The sequence below is a fragment of the Canis lupus genome, chromosome 4, assembly GCF_003254725.2.
Source record: "Canis lupus dingo isolate Sandy chromosome 4, ASM325472v2, whole genome shotgun sequence".
NCBI classification, from domain to species: domain Eukaryota; kingdom Metazoa; phylum Chordata; class Mammalia; order Carnivora; family Canidae; genus Canis; species Canis lupus.
The window spans coordinates 20,420,702-20,439,063 of NC_064246.1; the positions used below are offsets into that span (position 1 = coordinate 20,420,702).

Consider the following 18,362-nt stretch of genomic DNA (forward strand, 5'->3'; position numbering starts at 1 on the left):
ATGTCATGTTATCAGATTCTGAGGAAAAACTGATGAAAAAAAAGCAATTCCATGTGCTATTCAGTTTTTATTCTTGATTCACTAATTCCAAAGAGTTTCTACTACAAATGTATCATCTTTCCTTTTTTTTAACCTCCGATTAGGTGATGTCTTTCCAGTGCAAATGAATCCAATAGCTCAGTCTCAGTTTATACCTTTGGCTGAAGTTCTTTGCTGTGCTGTATCTGATATGAATGCTGCTCAGATTGTGGTGACACAGGAATCGTTATTGGAGCACTTGATGAAACACTACCCAGGTAGCGTGACACGTTTTATTAGTTCATTGCATGTGTTTGCTTTCACTTTATAAATCATCTTAAATATGTAAATAAACTGGGCAATAACCACTTTTTCTTCTGTTGTCGAACCTTGTATTAGAGCCCTGCTAGGAAAAGGCCTGCATCAACAATTTGAGAAGGGCATTTCTTTTTAAGATTTTATTTATTCATTCATGAGACACACACACACACACACACAGAGAGAGAGAGAGAGAGAGGCAGAGACCCAGGCAGAGGGAGAAGCAGGCTCCATGCAGGGAGCCTGACATGGGACTCCATCCTGGGACTCCAGGATCACGCCCTGGGCTGAAGGCAGGCGTTTTTGCTAAACCACTGAGCCACCCAGGCTGCCCAAGAAGGGCATTTTTCTTTTACTTTCCAGATGAGCTTTTTAGAAATCAGTTCTTATGGCAATAAACAAATTGTACTGTAGAAAGGAGTACAAAGCAAAAAAAAAAAGGAAAAGTTTATCTTCTCCCCCACCTCCATCCCTTTCTTCCATTGCCACTTCCCAGAAGTGATAGTGCCTATTTTTTTTTTAAGATTTTATTTATTCATGAGAGACACACAGAGAGAGAGAGAGGCAGAGACACAGGCAGAGGAAGAAGCAGGCTCCATGCGGGGAGCCGGACGCGGGACTCGATCCTGGGTCTCCAGGATCACACCCTGGGCTGAAGGTGGCGCTAAACCGATGAGCCACCCAGGGATCCCCGACAGCTCTATTGTTTATCATTTACTGTGTATATGTTCATAAATTGCATTTGAGTATATGTATTCTTTTAATAATATAAATTGAATCATTCTTTTTAAAAAAGATTTTATTTACTCATGAGAGACACACACACAGAGAGAGAGAGAGAGAGAGAGAGAGAGGCAGACACACAGGCAGAGGGAGAAGTAGGCTCCATGCAGGGAGCTTGACTTGGGACCTGATCCCGGGTCTCCAGGATCACACCCTGGGCCGAAGGCAGACGCTAAACCACTGGGCCACCGGGGCTGCCCTGGATCATTTTTACAGTCGGTCTGCGCCTTGCCTAAGTTAAAAAAATATTTTGGAGGGGTGCCTGGGTGCCTCAGTCAGTTGAATTCCTCACTCTTGATTTTGGCTCAGATCATGATCTCAGGGTCGTAAAACTGAGCCCTAGGGAGTGGAGCCGTACAGCACGCTCCAAATTCAGTGAGTAGTCCGCTTGAGATTCTCTCTCTCCTGCCCTGCCCTACCCCCCATGGTTACACGCTCTCTCAAATAAATCTTTTTTAAAAAGTTTTGGAGATCTTCCTGTATTTTTTTTTAAAGATTTTATTTATTTATTTATTTATTTATTTATTTATTTATTTATTTAGTAAAGATTTTATTTATTCACGAGAGACACACACAGAGAGGCAGAGACATAGGCAGAGGGAGAAGCAGGCTCCATGCAGGGAGCCCCACGTGGGACTCGATCCTGGGTCTCCAGGTCCACACCCTGGGCTGAAACCGGTGCTAAACCCCTGGCCACTCGGGCTGCCCAGATTTTATTTATTCATGAGAGATACAGAGAGGCAGAGACATAGGCAGAGGGAGAAGCAGGCTCCCTGCGGGAAGCCCGATATAAAACTCTATCCTAGGACTGAGGTCACAACCCAAGCCAAAGGCAGATGCTCAACCACTGAGCCACCCAGGCGACCCTTTCTATATTATTATATATCGATTTATTTCATTCTTTTCACACCTGCATGATATCCCAATGCATGGATGTATAATAGTATTTTTAATTTTTCCCATTATAAAATGAATATGCTTATTGTAGAAAAATCAAGAAAATATAGAAAAGTAACCACTTACAGTACCACCACCCAAAGAAAATCAATGTTAATATATTGATGTATTTTCTTCCAGTGTTATACAAACATGTTTCACAGTATAAATACAATTTTGAACCCTGCTAGTTAGAAAAGGGAATTTCTTTTAAAATCGTTACCTTCCTACTTTGAGAAACTATCATAATACAGATATTAGGTAGTTTGCCTTCAACCTGGCACAGACTGGTTTCCATTTTCTCTTTAGATTCTTTTTTTTTTTTTTTTAATTTTTTTTTATTTATGATAGTCACACAGAGAGAGAGAGAGAGAGAGGCAGAGACACAGGCAGAGGGAGACGCAGGCTCCATTCCCCGGGAGCCCGACATGGGATTCGATCCCGGGTCCCCAGGATCGCGCCCTGGGCCAAAGGCAGGCACCAAACCACTGTGCCACCCAGGGTTCCCTTCTCTTTAGATTCTTACTAAGATTTAAGCAATGAGGCTGCAGTTTTCCAAAATTCCCATGTTTGCTTCCAAGAAATCAAAATTTAAATTCATAATGGGGTTGTAGAACTTGTTTGTATTCAAGTGAACTCAGATTTTTTTCTCTACTTAACTATTAATTTACTACTATCTATTTGTGTAGACCAATACTCAAATTGTGACTATTATTAATGCTTCTTTGGCATTTTACTTACATATATTAATTGGGTTACAGTTAGCTCTGGTTTCATCAAGCAAATGTGTGGTCATTTCTGAGTTACTGATTTCACTCATCAAAGTGTTTTTTTTTTTTAATTCAAAATCTAAAAAAAAATAAAAAAAATAAAAAAAAACAAAATCTATCGGTACAATAAAATGCTTGTTTGTTTTAGGCATTGCAATCCCATCTCAAGATGTTCTGTATACCACCCTGGGAACTCTGATTAAAGAAAGGAAAATTTATCACACTGGAGAGGGATACTTCATAGTCACTCCTCAGACTTACTTCATCACAAATGCAACCCCCCAAGACAGTAAGAGAGACCAATCAGATGAAAGTCACCCAATGCCAACTCGCATTACATATCTGGTGAGCATGGCGAGCTGTACGGAGTTAGCTGAAAACGCTGCCCACATTTCCCATTGCCAGTCTTGCCGGTGTTTCCCTGATCCGTGCCCTCCGAATGTAGAGACACCCGCTGCTGCAGAAGTGTCTAGGAAAAGCCAGAAAGATCTTCAGGAATCCAAATCTTTGGTTCAGAATCGAGCAGTTTCAGTGTCTGAGCATCACATCTGTGAAAGCGCCAAACCATTACCATACGCAAAAGACAGAGAAAAAGGCAAGAAGTTTGGCTTTAGCCTCTTGTGGCGTAGTATATCCAGGAAGGAGAAGTCCAGAACAGAGCACAGCACTTTCTCTGCCCAGTTCCCACCAGAAGAATGGCCTGTTCGAGATGAAGATAACTTGGACAATATCCCTCGAGACATTGAACATGAGATTATCAAACGAATTAATCCCATTCTGACCGTTGACAACTTAATCAAACATACAGTCTTAATGCAAAAATACGAAGAACAGAAACAATGTAATAGCCAGGGCACTTCCACTGATATGCTGACGATTAAGCATAAATATACTTCAAAAGAGGGAGTTAGGAAAAGGCGGGGCCAGTCTGCAAAGTCTCGGAGGCGGCGAGGCCATTCTCAGAGGGAGAGACACAAAGTCAGGAGTCCGGGAAGTGAGCCTCAGCCCGGAAGCCTCAGACTGCAGAAGCATCCCAAGCTCCCTGCCACACAGCCCACCCCCAGGATTAAGAGCCCAAATGAAGCAGTAGTTGAGAAACCACTTGAGAATCTATCAGTGCTGGGTTCCCACTTGATTTACAAGAAGCGAATTAGTAATCCTTTCCAGGGTTTGCCTCACCGAGGGACCCCAATAACCAAAGGGCACAACATCCGGAAGACCAGTGACCTAAAAGCCGGTCAGACTAGACCAAAGGGAAAGCCTTTCCAAAGGTCAGGGTCTCCGGATTCCTTAAGAATCTTTGAGAGTGAAGCCAAACAACCACATGCTGAGCCATGTAAAGATAAACCGGTGGTGGAATCCATTTATATGAGTGACTCTACTGTCAAACCTACCAGTGATGACTTAAGAGATCCCCTCTTAAATTACTGTCAGTGTAGTGTTTTGCAAGATGGCAGTAAATGTTCCTTTAGGAAAAGCATGTTGAGATATGATGTATGTGGTGGAAAAAACGAGGTAATCCCTGAGATCTTGAGGAAAAGTTATTCTCACTTTGACGCCTTAGGGGAGGCAAAAGAAACACAGCATGTCCTGTTACCACAAGGCTCCCCCTCTGTAGGCCATGCATCCTCTGCTTGTAGACTAGTTGAAAAAACAATACACCAGTTCCAAAATCTTGGTCTTTTGGATTACCCAGTTGGTACGAACTATTTGAGACAACCTGAGAGACAAGACGGAGACTTAGAAGACATATCAGTGAGAAAGGCACTTGTCCAGGAAGCAGAGACTATAAGTCTAGAAAACGAAGGGCTTTCTGATGATAATCAGGCCTTGTATCAGAATGAATTGGAAGATGATGATGGTGCCTGTAGTTCATTGTATCTAGATGAGGAAGACTTTTCTGGGAATGAGGACTTATGTCAAATGCTGCCTGGCCACATTCAGTATTCCTTTACGGGGAGAAGCAAGTGGAATCATTTGGGAAAACAAAAAGTGACCAAAAGATCTGTGACTGAGTACAACAGCAAAATACACAGGTCTGAGCTGCAGGTGCTGAAAGGAAATGAGTGTTACAGACCCTCTGGGTTTTTCACTAACCCAGGTGAAAGCCAAACACCTAATCTCTTGGCTGGAAGCAGTGGCCTCAGTTCGGGGACTCAGTCCAGTTTTAACTATGAGGAAGAACCTAGCTTCGTGACCTCTGGCCAAACTGAGGGAAGTACATTTGATTACTATAGCACAAAGAAAGCCAATTCAGAGACTGAAACCCTACAAGACTCTATTGGTGACACTGCAAAGAAACCGACTAGCTGGAGTCTGAGCGCTCAGAGTCAGGGAATGAGAAGGCAGTTCACAGAAAAGGTAGTTTTCACCACTTCCCATATGCCAGTGTTGGCTCAGGATATCCAACGTGAACACAGCCATTTGGAAGGAGCAGAAAATCATAGCATGGCAGGAGACAGTGGCATAGATTCTCCACGGTAAGTATGTGGACAAGTGTTTGATGGACCAGTGTTCCTCAGGAGTTATTAAAATCAAGGATGTATTGAATTATCTAGTGGGAGACTCCTGAATAAACTTTTTATAGTGACATACCAGCCTTTACTGAATAAATTGTATACAATTACAATGAAATATCTTATATAATAGGATAGAGTTCATTATTTATGTTAACCAAAATTTACTACTTCTAAATCTTGAATTATTATTTTTAAGATTTTATTTATTTATTCATGAGACACACAGAGAGAGGCAGAGACACAGGCAGAGGGAGAAGCAGGCTCCATGCAGGGAGCCTGACATGGGACTCGATCCCGGGACTCCAGGATCACGCCCTGGGCTGAAGGCAGCGGTAAACCGCTGAGCCACCCGGGCTGCCCTAAATCTTGAATTATTTCTAAAAAACAGGAATGAGCTGCTATAAATGAAGCGCTTTCTGAACTGAAGGTTGGAAGTTTTCACGTATATTTTTAGTTCTACACAGGTCGAGAAAGAGATGCAGCTACTTTCCACCAATATTATCCATGCTAATTTGTTTAAATAACATTGTTTAGATTATGAAAGTAGTATAATCATAAGAGAATGTTTGAGAAGTCCCGAAAAGTGGTTTTTAAAAAAGATTTGAGAGAGAGCACGCCAGTGGACAGGGGCAGGGGCAGAGGGAGAGGAAGAGAAATCCTCACGCAGACTCCCGGCCGAGTTTGGAGCCTGACATGGCGCTTGATCCCAGGAGTCTGAGATCATGTCTGAGCCAGAGTCAAGAGCTGGATGCTTAACTAACTGAGCCACCCAAGCACCCCAGTACTGAACACCTATAATTACTCTACTGTTTAGATATTTTTTAAAAATCCTTTTATATTTTTATCTTTATAACACTTTTATATGTGGTATATTTATAACACTTGAGTCTGAATATATTGATCTATTTATTTTGTTTAAATGTTTTACCTATACTGTAGTTCTTATTTTGCATGGTGCTTTTTTCAAATGATATTACATTGTGAACATTCTCCTCATATTCTTAGTTTTCAAAAAGTTCATCTTAGGGGCACCTGGGTGGGTTGGTGGTTGAGCATCTGCCTTTTGCTCAGGTAATGATCCTTGGGGTCCTAGGAGTGAGTCCTGTATCATGCTCTCTTTAGGGAGCCTGCTTCTCCCCCTGCCTCTGGCTCTGGCTCTCTGTGTCTTTCATGAATAAATAAATAAAATCTTTTTTAAAAAGCTAATCTTAAAATTTGGCATATATCTTTACTAGCTTTTTATTACATAAACTTGTGTGCTTCATTTTGAAGTAAAGTAATACAGAAATGTAAAAGATAGGGGTGCCTACGTGAAGTCAGTAAAACATCTGTCTTCAGCTCAAGGCCATGGTCTCAGGGTTCCTGAATTTAGTCCCATGTCAGGCTCCCAGCTCAGCAGGGAATCTGCTTCTCCCTCTCCCTTTGCCACCCCACACCCCGCTTGTGTGCTCTCTCAAATAAATAAAATATTTTTTAAAAAAGGAAATATAAAAAAGTAAAAATGGAGACACGTGGATGGCTCAGTCAGTTGAGTGTCCAACTCTTTGATTTTGGCTCACGTCATGATCTCAGGGTCATGGGATCAAGCCCTGTGTTGGGCTCCACGCTCAGTGGGGAATCTGCTTGAGATTCTTCTTCTCCCTCTGCTCCTCCCTCAGCTAGCGCATGTGCTTTCTCTCTCTAAAATAAATAAATAGGGCAGCCCGGGTGGCTCAGCAGTTTAGTGCCGCCTTCAGCCAAGGGCCTGATCCTGGAGTCGCAGGATCGAGTCCCACGTCGGGCTCCCTGCATGGAACCTGCTTCTCCCTCTGCCTGTGTCTCTGCCTCTGTGTGTGTGTGTGTGTGTGTGTGTCTGTCATGAATAAATAAAATCTTTTAAAAATAAAATAAAACTAAAAAAATAAATTAATTAATCTTTAAAAATAAATAGGGATGCCTGGGTGGCTCAGCAGTTGAGCATCTGCCTTCGGCTCAGGTCATGATCCCGGAGTCCCGGGATCGAGTCCTGCTTGGGCTCCCTGCATGGAGCCTGCTTCTCCCTCTGCCTCTGTCTCTGCCTCTCTGTCTCTCATGAATAAATAAAATCGTTAAATAAATGAATAGTAAAATTTGAGGTCTCCATTCCCCAACTTTTGCCATTGCCTTTCTGTTGAAGTGACCTACACGTTTTTAATAGTTTGGCTTATGTTCTTTCAGACATCTGTGTGTTTATAAATAGAATTATTTATTATTTATTTTTTCTAAAGATTTTATTTATTTATTCATGATAGTCACACAGAGAGAGACAGAGAGGCAGAGACACAGGCAGAGGGAGAAGCAGGCTCCATGCAGGGAGCCCAATACGGGACTCAATCCTGGGTCTCCAGGATCACACCCCGGGCTGCAGGTGGCGCTAAACCGCTGCGCCACCAGGGCTGCCCGGGGTCTGCATTTTTAAAACATAATCTTCACTTTTTTAGACAACAGATCTTTTCTGCTTGAAGCAATTGTTTAATTCATATCAAGTCTTTAAAGTATCAAAAAAATGGGGCTCCTAAATGGCTTAGTCGTTGAGCGTCTGCCTTCAGCACAGGTCATGATCTCAGGGTCCTGGGATCAAGCCCCACATAGGGCTTCCTGCCCAGTGGGGAGCCCGCTTTTTCCTCTCCCTCTGCCTGCCGTTCCCCCTGCTTGTGCACTCTTTCTTGTCAAATAAATAAAATCTGGGTTTAGAAAAAAAATAAAGTATCAAAACATAATGTCCGCAAAGTAAGCAATGGTAGTGTTAGCCAACAAGCCACGAGTTCCCTCTCTCTCTCTGGCAAAAGCAGGAACAACAACAAAAAATCAAACCTAAAACAGTTAAGGGAAATTACTCCTTGACATGCAGCTGAGAATTTAAATTTGTGAAATCTTGGGGATCCCTGGGTGGCGCAGTGGTTTGGCGCCTGCCTTTGGCCCAGGCCGTGATCCTGGAGACCCGGGATCGAATCCCACATCAGGCTCCCGGTGCATGGAGCCTGCTTCTCCCTCTGCCTGTGTCTCTGCCTCTCTCTCTCTCTCTGTGACTATCATAAATAAATAAAATAAAAAAAAATTAAAAAAAAAATAAAAAAAATAAATTTGTGAAATCTTGAGAAATTTAATTTTTTTTTAATTTTTTATTTATATATAATAGTCACACACAGAGAGAGAGAGAGGCAGAGACACAGGCAGAGGGAGAAGCAGGCTCCATGCACCGGAAGCCCGACGTGGGATTCGATCCCGGGTCTCCAGGATCGCGCCCTGGGCCAAAGGCAGGCGCCAAACCGCTGCGCCACCCAGGGATCCCCGAGAAATTTAATTTCTTAAAAATTGTTTATAATATAGTTCTCTTGAAAGACTTGTAAGTATAAGCATTAAAGATATGTAGAAGAAAAGGGAGGGAAGATAGCATTTGAACGTAAACTATATGCCCTAACTGTTACAAGAATTACAGGAATAGAGATGAGTAAGATGCTGCTGCTACCTACAGGAAGCTTACACTTTACTTAAGTAGACCAACAACAAACAATAAAACAGACAAGTTGGTCTTAAGTAGACCAACAAACAGACAAATTGAACTCAAGTACAAAGCAGAGGGGGATTTGGCTGGCTCAGTTGATAGGGCACATGACTGTTGATCTTGGGGTTGTGAGTTGGAGCCCCACATTGGGGGTAGGGTTTCCTTAAAGAAAAAAAAAGACAAAGCAGAAACTCTTCATAACTGCCAAAGAGATGTGGAATTAGAGTGATGAGATGTTTAAGGGAACACTTCAATTGGAGGACACATTTTTGAGGCATATCAATGTGATGAGCATGTAATAGAGAGAATAGGTGGGAAATGGGGAATGTCAAAAGCAAAATGCCCGGGATCCCTGGTGGCGCAGCGGTTTGGCACCTGCCTTTGGCCCAGGGCGCGATCCTGGAGACCCGGGATCGAATCCCACATCGGGCTCCCGGTGCATGGAGCCTGCTTCTCCCTCTGCCTGTGTCTCTGCCTCTCTCTCTGTGACTATCATAAATAAATAAAAATCAAAAAAAAAAAAAAAAAAAAAAAAAAAGCAAAATGCCCAAACAAGTAATTTGATTTGGCTGAAGCAAAGCAGATGTGTTTAGATAAAGGACTAACCTAACCTATAGCTAGCTCCTTGGAAAAGAACATTGTCAATGTGAAAAATATTATAGTTGGCTTTTCTCCTTCATATGACTTCTCAAAAAAGAAACAAATTACACTTGAGTTGTATAGAAGAGGTTTTCAGGGACAATATTTTTCTTTTCTTCTTTTTAAAAGTTTGTTTAAGTAATCTCTACACCCAACTGAGGCTTGAACTCACAATCCTGAGATCAACAGTTGCAGGCTCTTCCCATGGAGCCAGCTAGGCACCCTGGGAGCTTATTGTTTTTGACTAGAATATAACTGATATTGGATCTGAGAAAAGATGTTCTGAAAATATGAACTTCTTGGAAAGTAGCTGTCAAATAACTGAGGTGCTTTAAAACGAAAGGAGCACACCTTAGATTTTTAAAGGTTAACTTATAGGATAAGTGCACCTTAGTGTTAGTAAATGTTATGCTGCTTCAAAGTAATAAATGAAGGCATAATGCTTTGATTAGAAATGCAGGCCCTTTTGGAAGGTAATAATTCTGTTATTTTTAATATCTTAGGACACAGAGTCTGGCATCTAATAATTCAGTCATTTTGGATGGACTAAAAAGAAGACAGAGTTTTCTGCAGAACTTTGAAGGCACGAAGAATGGTCAAACACTCACATCCAATTCCTTACTACAACTAACTCCAGTCATAAATGTCTAATTCTTATTTTTTCTTTTGGAAACCTTTTGATAAGAATGTACAGCATTAATATAGAATATTTTAACCAGCTGAATATAGAAGAATTCTCTAAAGCCAAGCATAGGTGCTGTTAATCTCATTACATATTTTATTCTAGTTGCTGGCTTTTTTCCCTTTTTGATGTTTTAAAGCTTTTTTTAAAGCTTATTATTGTACTACGAAGCTTATTGGGAATATATAGATTTTTCACAATTAAAAAAACCCATAAAGTCCGTGGTCCTTTTCCAATTAAATGTAATTAAATCAAATTGCCAGACATTCATTAGTTTCTCAAATACATAGGGTGCTGTTAGTGAATTTCTCTACCCACATTAAGTTCTTTTAAAGATCTCGCTAGAGTTCAGCACAGAAATCCAGAAATAGTGTGTTAGGGTTGTATAGATGCTTTGTTTACAACTAAAGTCTTTTATTATTCTCAGAAAGAATTTATATAGATGTACTGGGTACTTTGCAATAAGAGTTTTTTCTATCCAGTCATTGCTGCCAAGATCTTCTCTGCAACTACCTTGAATATAAACAGATGGCCCCAAATTGTACTGACTGTCAATGTCCAAAATACCTGTGGCAGCATCTGGGTCTACTATTTTTCTGGTTCTTCTCACATTTGAGGCACTCTCTATAGCATGGCGGTGAGAAGTCAGGATGTTCTCAGATGGTGGAGATAGAAAGGAAGTAGAATGGTTGTAGAATGGTTTGTGAGTAAAAGGAGGTTCTGAATTAAAGACTCGGAGAAAAGATGGAAGATGGATAGTTCATTTACATTTGTTTCCACTAAGACTTAAATAACTTTGTTGGAATTTTTTCTGGCTGGCCTTTTCAGACCAAATAGTGGAAATGGTCTATTCTCTTGGGTTTGGGGAACATGGAGCAGTCAAGACTGGCTTCAGCATATTGGATAGTTGCTAATGCTGACTTATGGTTGAGGGGATGTTTCTTCTAAGACGTTTCTAAGGATCGTTAAGGTCTTAGATCTCAAGCATGATTAAATAATTGGAGAGTGCCTCTTTTAATTCTCACTGTCCTGATAACAGTGAAGGTAAGATGAAGCTCAGCACCATGGAGACTGCCTCCTGGTACAGGTGGTGGTGGCGGTGGTGTAGTGCAGTGGAGGGGAGATCAGATACGTTGCTGTGTTTTGCAGCGGTTGGCCCACTTGCTCCTAACTGTTGGCTTTTAGTGGCTCTGAACAACCTACCATGGCTTTCGAAGAAAATCAGCTGTGGTCCCAAGGACATTTGAAACTTGGGCAAAGTACCAAGAAAAGGCTTATGAGGGAGGCATTGTTTTGGGGGGTCTTATAGCTTGGAATCATTATCTGCGAATGAAAGTTAGAAGAAAGATTTCAGCTTATTTAAAGAACTTTCCATTAGTCAAAACCATCTATAAATGAAACAAACACTTTTTTATAAAAGAATGAATTTCTCATTCTTTAGGGCATTCAAGCAGAGGCTTGGTAATCCTTTGATTGGTATGCTGCAGAGGTATTTCCAGTACTTATCAGGATTGCTGAACTAGATGATTTTGAAGATTCCTTCCAACTGTAAGGTTTTGTGCTTATAAAATATGGTGAGGGTTATATGTCAAATGTGTCTCAAGGAAAAAAGAAAAAGACTAAGGATCCTGCAAAATACTAAGCACATGGGAGATTCCTGAGTTCTTTTAGTTCTCCATTTTTCTACAGCTATCCCTGTCAATCCTTGGGAAAAAAGAGCAACAACAACTCTGTCCTATCTTTGATTTTGAAGTTGGACAAATTTCTTAATAGACTGGAGGGATCCAAAGTCTTGTGTGGCTCTAGTCATATGTAGAGACCAATGAAATCCATCTAATTTTGCCACTAGATGCATTATGACACTTTCTGAATGTATTAAAATGAAGATTATTGGGGATCCCTGGGTGGCTCAGCAGTTTGGCGCCTGCCTTCGGCCCAGGGCGCAATCCTGGAGTCCCGGGATCGAGTCCCACATCAGGCTCCCTGCATGGAGCCTGCTTCTCCCTCTGCCTGTGTCTCCACCTCTCTCTCTCTCTGTACTCTCATGAATAAATAAAATCTTTTAAAAAATAATAAAATAAAATAAAATGAAGATTATGAAACCAATAAAACTTTCCTTCTACAAAATACAACATATGACTACAGATGTTAAAGATGGGTATATGTGTTAGTTGTTTGGGAGATTATTCTCTAAAAAGGTGACTTGCATTTCCCCCCCAATATTAATTTGTGCATGATAACATTAGTTCTTGATTTCTCTTCCCCATTGTGGTCTATTCTCTAAGGAGAAAATTGTTCTCTTGAGGCAGCATGATGACCTGAGCTTAGGAGTCAGACAAGTTTGAATCCCAATTACAATCCTTGGGAGCTGTGTGATAAAGTTTTCAAACTTCTCTGATTCAGTTTTCTCATCTGTAAAAGGGAGATAGTAATGATATATAATTGTTGTAAGATCTGAGGCTGATCTATTCAAAGTGCCCAATGTAGGAGGCACCTGATATTATTATAAATTTGTGTGTATATTTTTATTTATATATTCACAAAACTTGTCAGGTGAATACATCACCTACTATGCAGGTCCTCTGTTTTTGCTAGGTTGTCTGGAATTCCTCTATTTAGAGATTCAGTCCTTTAGGTTAAGATTATAAGAAGTTAAAAAAAAAAAGATTATAGGGCAGCCCTGGTGGCTCAGCGGGTTAGCGCCGCCTTCAGCCCGGGATGTGATCCTGGAGACCCGGGATCAAGGCCCACATCGGGTTCCCTGCATGGAGCCTGCTTCTCCCTCTGCCTGTGTCTCTGCCTCTCTCTCTGTGTCTTCCATGAATAAATAAATAAAATCTTTAAAAAAAAAAAAAAGATTATAAGAAGTTTCATCAATTCAAACCCAGATTTGCCTGGGAAGGTATTATGCCTTGGCTAACAAGTTTTCAGTTAACATCTGATGCTATAATAGGAATAAAATATGTAAAGTGTGGGCTTATTTTAGACATTTCATATATTCTGAGATCATCCTCTCTTATCTGGAATCTCAGACCCATAGGAATCCTTAGAGAGTAGCTGGCTTCTGCGAGGTATTTTCTAGATTTCGAAAATCCTAATAGAAACTGTTTATTCCCTTTGCTTATTAACTCCTTGCTAATTACAACAAGTTTCTTTGGCAGTGGTTGAAATTATACCAGCTCAATAATATACACAATCACAGGCTGGTGTGACATTGCTAAACTAAATTTCTATCTTATGTATAGATTAGGAGAATGATTATGATTCTATTACTAAATGCAGTTTAGCAGACAAAGATTTCAAAATGTCAGATCTGGGGTACCTGGGTGGCTCAGTTGTTTAAGCCTCTGCCTTTGGCTCGGGTCATGATCTCAGGGTCCTGGGATCGAGCCCCACATTGGGCTCCTTGCTTGGTGGAGAGCATACTTCTCCCTCTCCTGCTCCCCCTGCTTGTGCTCTGTCTCTCTTTCAAATAAATAAAATCTTAAAAAAAAAAAAGTCAGATCTGGGCAGCCCGGTGGCGCAGCGCTTTAGCGCCACCTGCAGCCTGGGGTGTGATCCTGGAGACCAGGGATGGAGTCCCACGTCAGGCTTCCTGTATGGAGCCTGCTTCTCCCTCTGCCTGTGTCTCTGCCTCTCTCTATGAATAAATAAAATCTTTAAAAAAAATGTCAGGGCAGCCCCAGTGGCGCAACGGGTTTAGCCGCAGCCTGCAGCCCAGGGTGTGATCCTGGAGACCAGGGATCGAGTCCCACATCGGGCTCCTTGCATGGAGCCTGCTTCTCCCTCTGCCTGTGTTTCTGCCTCTCTCTCTCTCTGTGTCTCTCATGAATAAATAAAATCTTAAAAAAAAATGTCAGATCTATGACGAAAAAAAAAACAATGCAGAGAACAGTAGTTTTGAAAATTGGGGTCCACTACATTTTGAGAACCCCTTCTACTGTGAAGGCTTTTGGGGAATGGGGAAGAGACTACTGCCAAAATGAGTGAGGAAGAGAGACTCAAGAATCACAAGAATCATGAAACAAGAATGGGGAGTATCCAAAACAAACTCATGACTACTTTGCTGGCCTCTACAAATCCTCTTTTGAAACCTTAGAAACATGGGCCTCTGTAGCAGCTTCCATTTCTTGAGTCATAGTGCCCTCGTCTGGATTGCTGATGTCACTACTCTTCCAGCACTTGACTCAAAACATTTAGAAAGTAATTGGCTAGAGAAACTGTACGATCTCTTTCCAAAGGTTAAAGTTAAAAAGCTTTTTTCCAGAGGCTCTAGGCGAGCTCAGTTGGTGGAGTGTGGGACTCTTTAATCTTGAGGTTGTGAGTACAAGCCCCACGTTGGGTGGAGAGATTACTTAGAAATCTTAAAAAAAGCTTTTCCAAGTTTGAATTAGGAGCTACACATATACATAAATATACATGTGCTAAATGTGTTCAAAGATATGTTTTCTTCAAGGCTTTCAAATCCTGTCAAAACCCCGAGCTAAAGGTAGAAACGTAAGCAGCTCTGTATATCATCTTTGCAGTATTGCTATTTCAGCTGATCCTCCCAATTCCCCTGCACTATCAGTGAGGAAGGCATGTTTGTCTCCATATTACTAACAAAAAAGACCAGGTTTTAGGGTTGAGTTGGCCGAGTCATGTAGCTAACAATGGCAGAAACATCCCTCCTGTTCCTTCTTTCATTTTCTCCTTGCTTCTTAGTACTCTAAAACACTTTTTTTTTTTTTTTTTTTTTTTTTTTAGGATTTTATTTATTCCTGAGAGACAGAGAGAGAGAGGGGCAGAGACCCAGGCAGAGGGAGAAGCAGACTCCTCGCAGGGAGCCCGACATGGGACTTGATTCTGGGTCCCCAGGACCACACCCCGGGCTGAAGGCGGCACTAAACCGCTGAACCACCCGGGCTGCCCTAAAACACTCATTCAATCCTCCAATATTCTTTAATCAACTATAATTGCTCCTTAAACTATTTCCATCTTAAAACATTTTTAAATGATAGTTTGATTCCTTTTGTCATGTAAGATTGACCTGCAGATGCAAAATGACTTCTTAAACCTTCTACTTTTTAACTATAGAGTTAAAAAAAAAAAATCTAGCCCTGTACATTTGAGAATGACCAGAGAGGGGTAAGTGTATAGTCCTATTATTTTCATATCTTAAGGTCAAGGAGTTAAAGGAGCTGAAGCCAAAGGCAAGAGATATCTTTATAGATTCATGGAACAGCAATAGATGAAGCACCCCAACTCTTATATTTTAAGATATAAATTATATCAGTGACTCTGTAAGATTTTTTGGAAAATGGTATGCCTAAGTGGCTCAGTGGTTGAGCATCTCCTTTTGGCTCAGGGCGTGATCCTGGAGTCCCAGGATCAAGTCCCACATGGGGCTCCCTGCAAGGAGCCTGCTTCTCTGCCTCTCTCTTCATGTTTCATGAATAAACAAACTCTTTGAAAAAGATATTTTGGAAAATAAAGATTCTAATAAGATTATATTTTGAATTACTTGTACGTTTAAATTATACTCCTCCATGTTCTCTCCAATACATTTTATCATCAGATACAAATCTCTTTGAGAGTTAGAATAAGAGAAAAAAATTCTCCATTCCTTATCATTCCCAAGTTTTCCAGTTGATATCTATGGAGAGAACATAGAGTTACCCAAATTTGGTAGTACTCAGATTTTTTTTTCCAGCTAAGCCACAGCTTGAAGTTACTTATGACTTGGTTTCAGACAGAAGTTTGATTCAATAGGTTTGGGGCTTAGAAAGGCAGGGATTGTAGAGTGTCGTGAATCACAGGTCATTCTGAAAAATGTGAAAAGTGATTCTGAAACTTAATATACTTGTTAGTTTTGGGGCAGCCCGGGTGGCGCAGCGGTTTAGCGCCTGCCTTCGGCCAAGGGCCTGATCCTGGAGACTCAGGATCATGAATAAAATCTTAAAAAAAAAAAAAAAATATATATATATATATATATACTTGTTAGTCTCTTGCATAGGGAGAACTGAACAGTCTAATCTTTCTATTCACATACCTGCCTGCTCTATGACCTCCAAATGAATGCCAAAAAAAAAAAAGAACTAAAAACTTCATCTGTATTTGATCTTCGAACACAACACACTAACATCTGTTCCTATTACTATCCCACTTTCACACATGTGACATTCTTTGCCACGTATACTCCTTGTCCCTGTGCACATCATACTCTGTTGTAGGTCTACAAAGACTTGGTTTACGATGCTAGAATTGGGGAGGGTGTGAGGAGATGGAAGGAAAGGGTCTAGAAAAGCACAGATCTAGAGATGCATAGCGGTTCTCCTACTCTAGGGAGAGATGCAGTTCTCCGCTATCATTAGTGGACACTCCTTTTGTCCACAGTATGGATACTGAATCCAAAAGGTAACTTTTACATCTCTAGCCCTTTGACTTCAGCCCAATCCACAATGGCGCAGGAGGCTTGTCGCAATCATTCGTGGTTCCAGCTATTAGGACCAAGCCCCAAACTCCCACGACATGTAGCAGGTTTGCGATTTTGCTAAGACACAAGTCTGATGCTCAGGTTACAAGGCTGGTGTCTTAGACATTGTCGAGGGCACCGACATCTCAGGATGAGATGACTCCCGGGAGAGTAGCTGGGTTGAACACATCGCGAAGAGATAGAGAACGCCAACCAGCCAGCACCAGTGATGTGAGCAAGGTGTGTGCTAAGGAATCAGCCTTCTGCATGAAGGTCATAAAGGTCTCCGCACTTTTGTAGGAGGTTTTAATTTAGGGGGCAGTCGATCATCATCCGTAAGATGAAATCCTTTAATTCACTGCAAGACATTGAGGCTTATTTTTTTTCGCTCTACGTTTCTCCAGGGTTTCCCCACTTATCCTTTGTGTCGTGGGAGCATCTTCCTCAAAACGCTTTTCGACACAAAGCTTCCACGTTGGTGTGGCCGAGGGAGCCCTCCACTCGGATTCCGAAGGGCTCTTAGGCCTAACAGCGCCACTACCGAGATGCCTGTCTCCAGGCGAGTAAATAAATCCCTCACTTTCCCCTCCCGCCGGCGGGAAGGGCGGAAAGGACCCAAAATGAACCAAGGACCGACTTCGGGACTAAAAGCGAAGGCTGGAGGGATGACCGTCCAGTCCCGACCTTCCCGCCAAGCCCCCTCAGCCCCGCGGCAGAGTCCGCGAAGCCCCTTCCCACCAGCGCCCGGCCGCCGACCTCGCGCGGAGCCGTTAGACGTTAACGCCTCACCCAGCACTGGGCGGGCCGAGGCCTGCAGCTTCCGGCGGCGAACGGCAGGGCGGGGCGGGGCGGCGCGGGGCGCTCAGCAGCGGCCTCGTTCGGGCCTGTCCACGCGCCGGCGCGCCGCGCGCGACCCCTCTCCGCCGCGGTTGGGGGCCTTCCCTGCTGCGGCAGTGCCTGCTGGGAAGCCCCAGCGCGTCTCCGCGCCACCTAGGATAAAAGTTCGCAGTGGGGGAGGGGGAGGGGGAAGGGAAGGCGGGGGGGGGGGCGGGAAAAAAAAAACGCGACTCATTTCGTGGTAATCAGTTCGCGCGTCCTTTATGGAGATTGGCCAGCGTTTCGCCCTAACAGCCAATCGCTTTAGAGCAAGGGTGGGCCAGTCGAGATCACTCATTCTCATTGGCCGAGTCGTTGCAACGCAAAGGAAGAGTTTAAACCGGGAGTATCCGGGATTATTTTTCCCCGCCGTGCGGTGCGTGTCCCGGAAGTGACGTAGGCCCTGGCCGGGCGGCCGCCCTGCCCCCGCTTCCTTTCACGCTGCTGCCGCCCGTAGGTGGTTGTGGCCACCCAGCCCAGAAAGAGGCGGCGGCGGCGAATGATGCCTGGGAAACTCCTCTGGGGGGACATTATGGAGCTGGAGGCACCCTTGGAGGACACCGAAAACCAAAGGAAGGAGAGGCAAAAGGTGCGCTGAGGATGGGCCGCGCCTCCTTTTGGGCTGCGCCGGCTTGGGCGGGGAGGGGAGCTGTTTCCGATCTGATGGCCTGTCACAGCCCGGCCGGAGCATCCCAGGGCCTCCCCCAGCGCAGCCCGCGTCCCTTTGAGGTTGCTGCGGGCCCATTCCCACCTCCACACCCGTAACCTGGGTAAGAGCTGCGCTAGGCTTTGGCCCGGCCTCCCGCGCTCCTTCAGCCTTTCCCGTAGGACATGGGCAGCCTCC

General features: G+C 43.0%; 2 protein-coding genes across 6 annotated transcripts in view; both read left to right on the forward strand.

Moving 5' to 3' along the window:
- STOX1 (storkhead box 1) overlaps nucleotides 1–10,444 on the forward strand; it is a 51,165-nt gene extending 40,721 nt beyond the window's left edge. Inside the window, exons 2-4 of one of the 3 annotated variants that reach the window (XM_025434308.3) lie at nucleotides 144–296; nucleotides 2,974–5,305; nucleotides 10,010–10,444. In XM_025434308.3, the coding sequence (XP_025290093.3) occupies nucleotides 144–296; nucleotides 2,974–5,305; nucleotides 10,010–10,157 (2,633 nt within the window). In that variant the 3' untranslated portion in view covers nucleotides 10,158–10,444. The remainder of the gene's footprint in view (nucleotides 1–143; nucleotides 297–2,973; nucleotides 5,306–10,009) is intronic. The other 2 variants (XM_049109021.1, XM_049109022.1) reach the window with 2 other exon arrangements.
- A 7,448-nt stretch (nucleotides 10,445–17,892) lies between these two features.
- DDX50 (DExD-box helicase 50) overlaps nucleotides 17,893–18,362 on the forward strand; it is a 29,298-nt gene continuing 28,828 nt past the window's right edge. Inside the window, exon 1 of one of the 3 annotated variants that reach the window (XR_007410135.1) lies at nucleotides 17,893–18,107. Coding sequence is in view for 1 of the 3 variants with exons in the window: in XM_025434492.3 (XP_025290277.1) it covers nucleotides 18,018–18,107 (90 nt within the window). In the remaining 2 variants the exon portion in view is untranslated. The remainder of the gene's footprint in view (nucleotides 18,108–18,362) is intronic. The other 2 variants (XM_025434492.3, XM_025434494.3) reach the window with 2 other exon arrangements.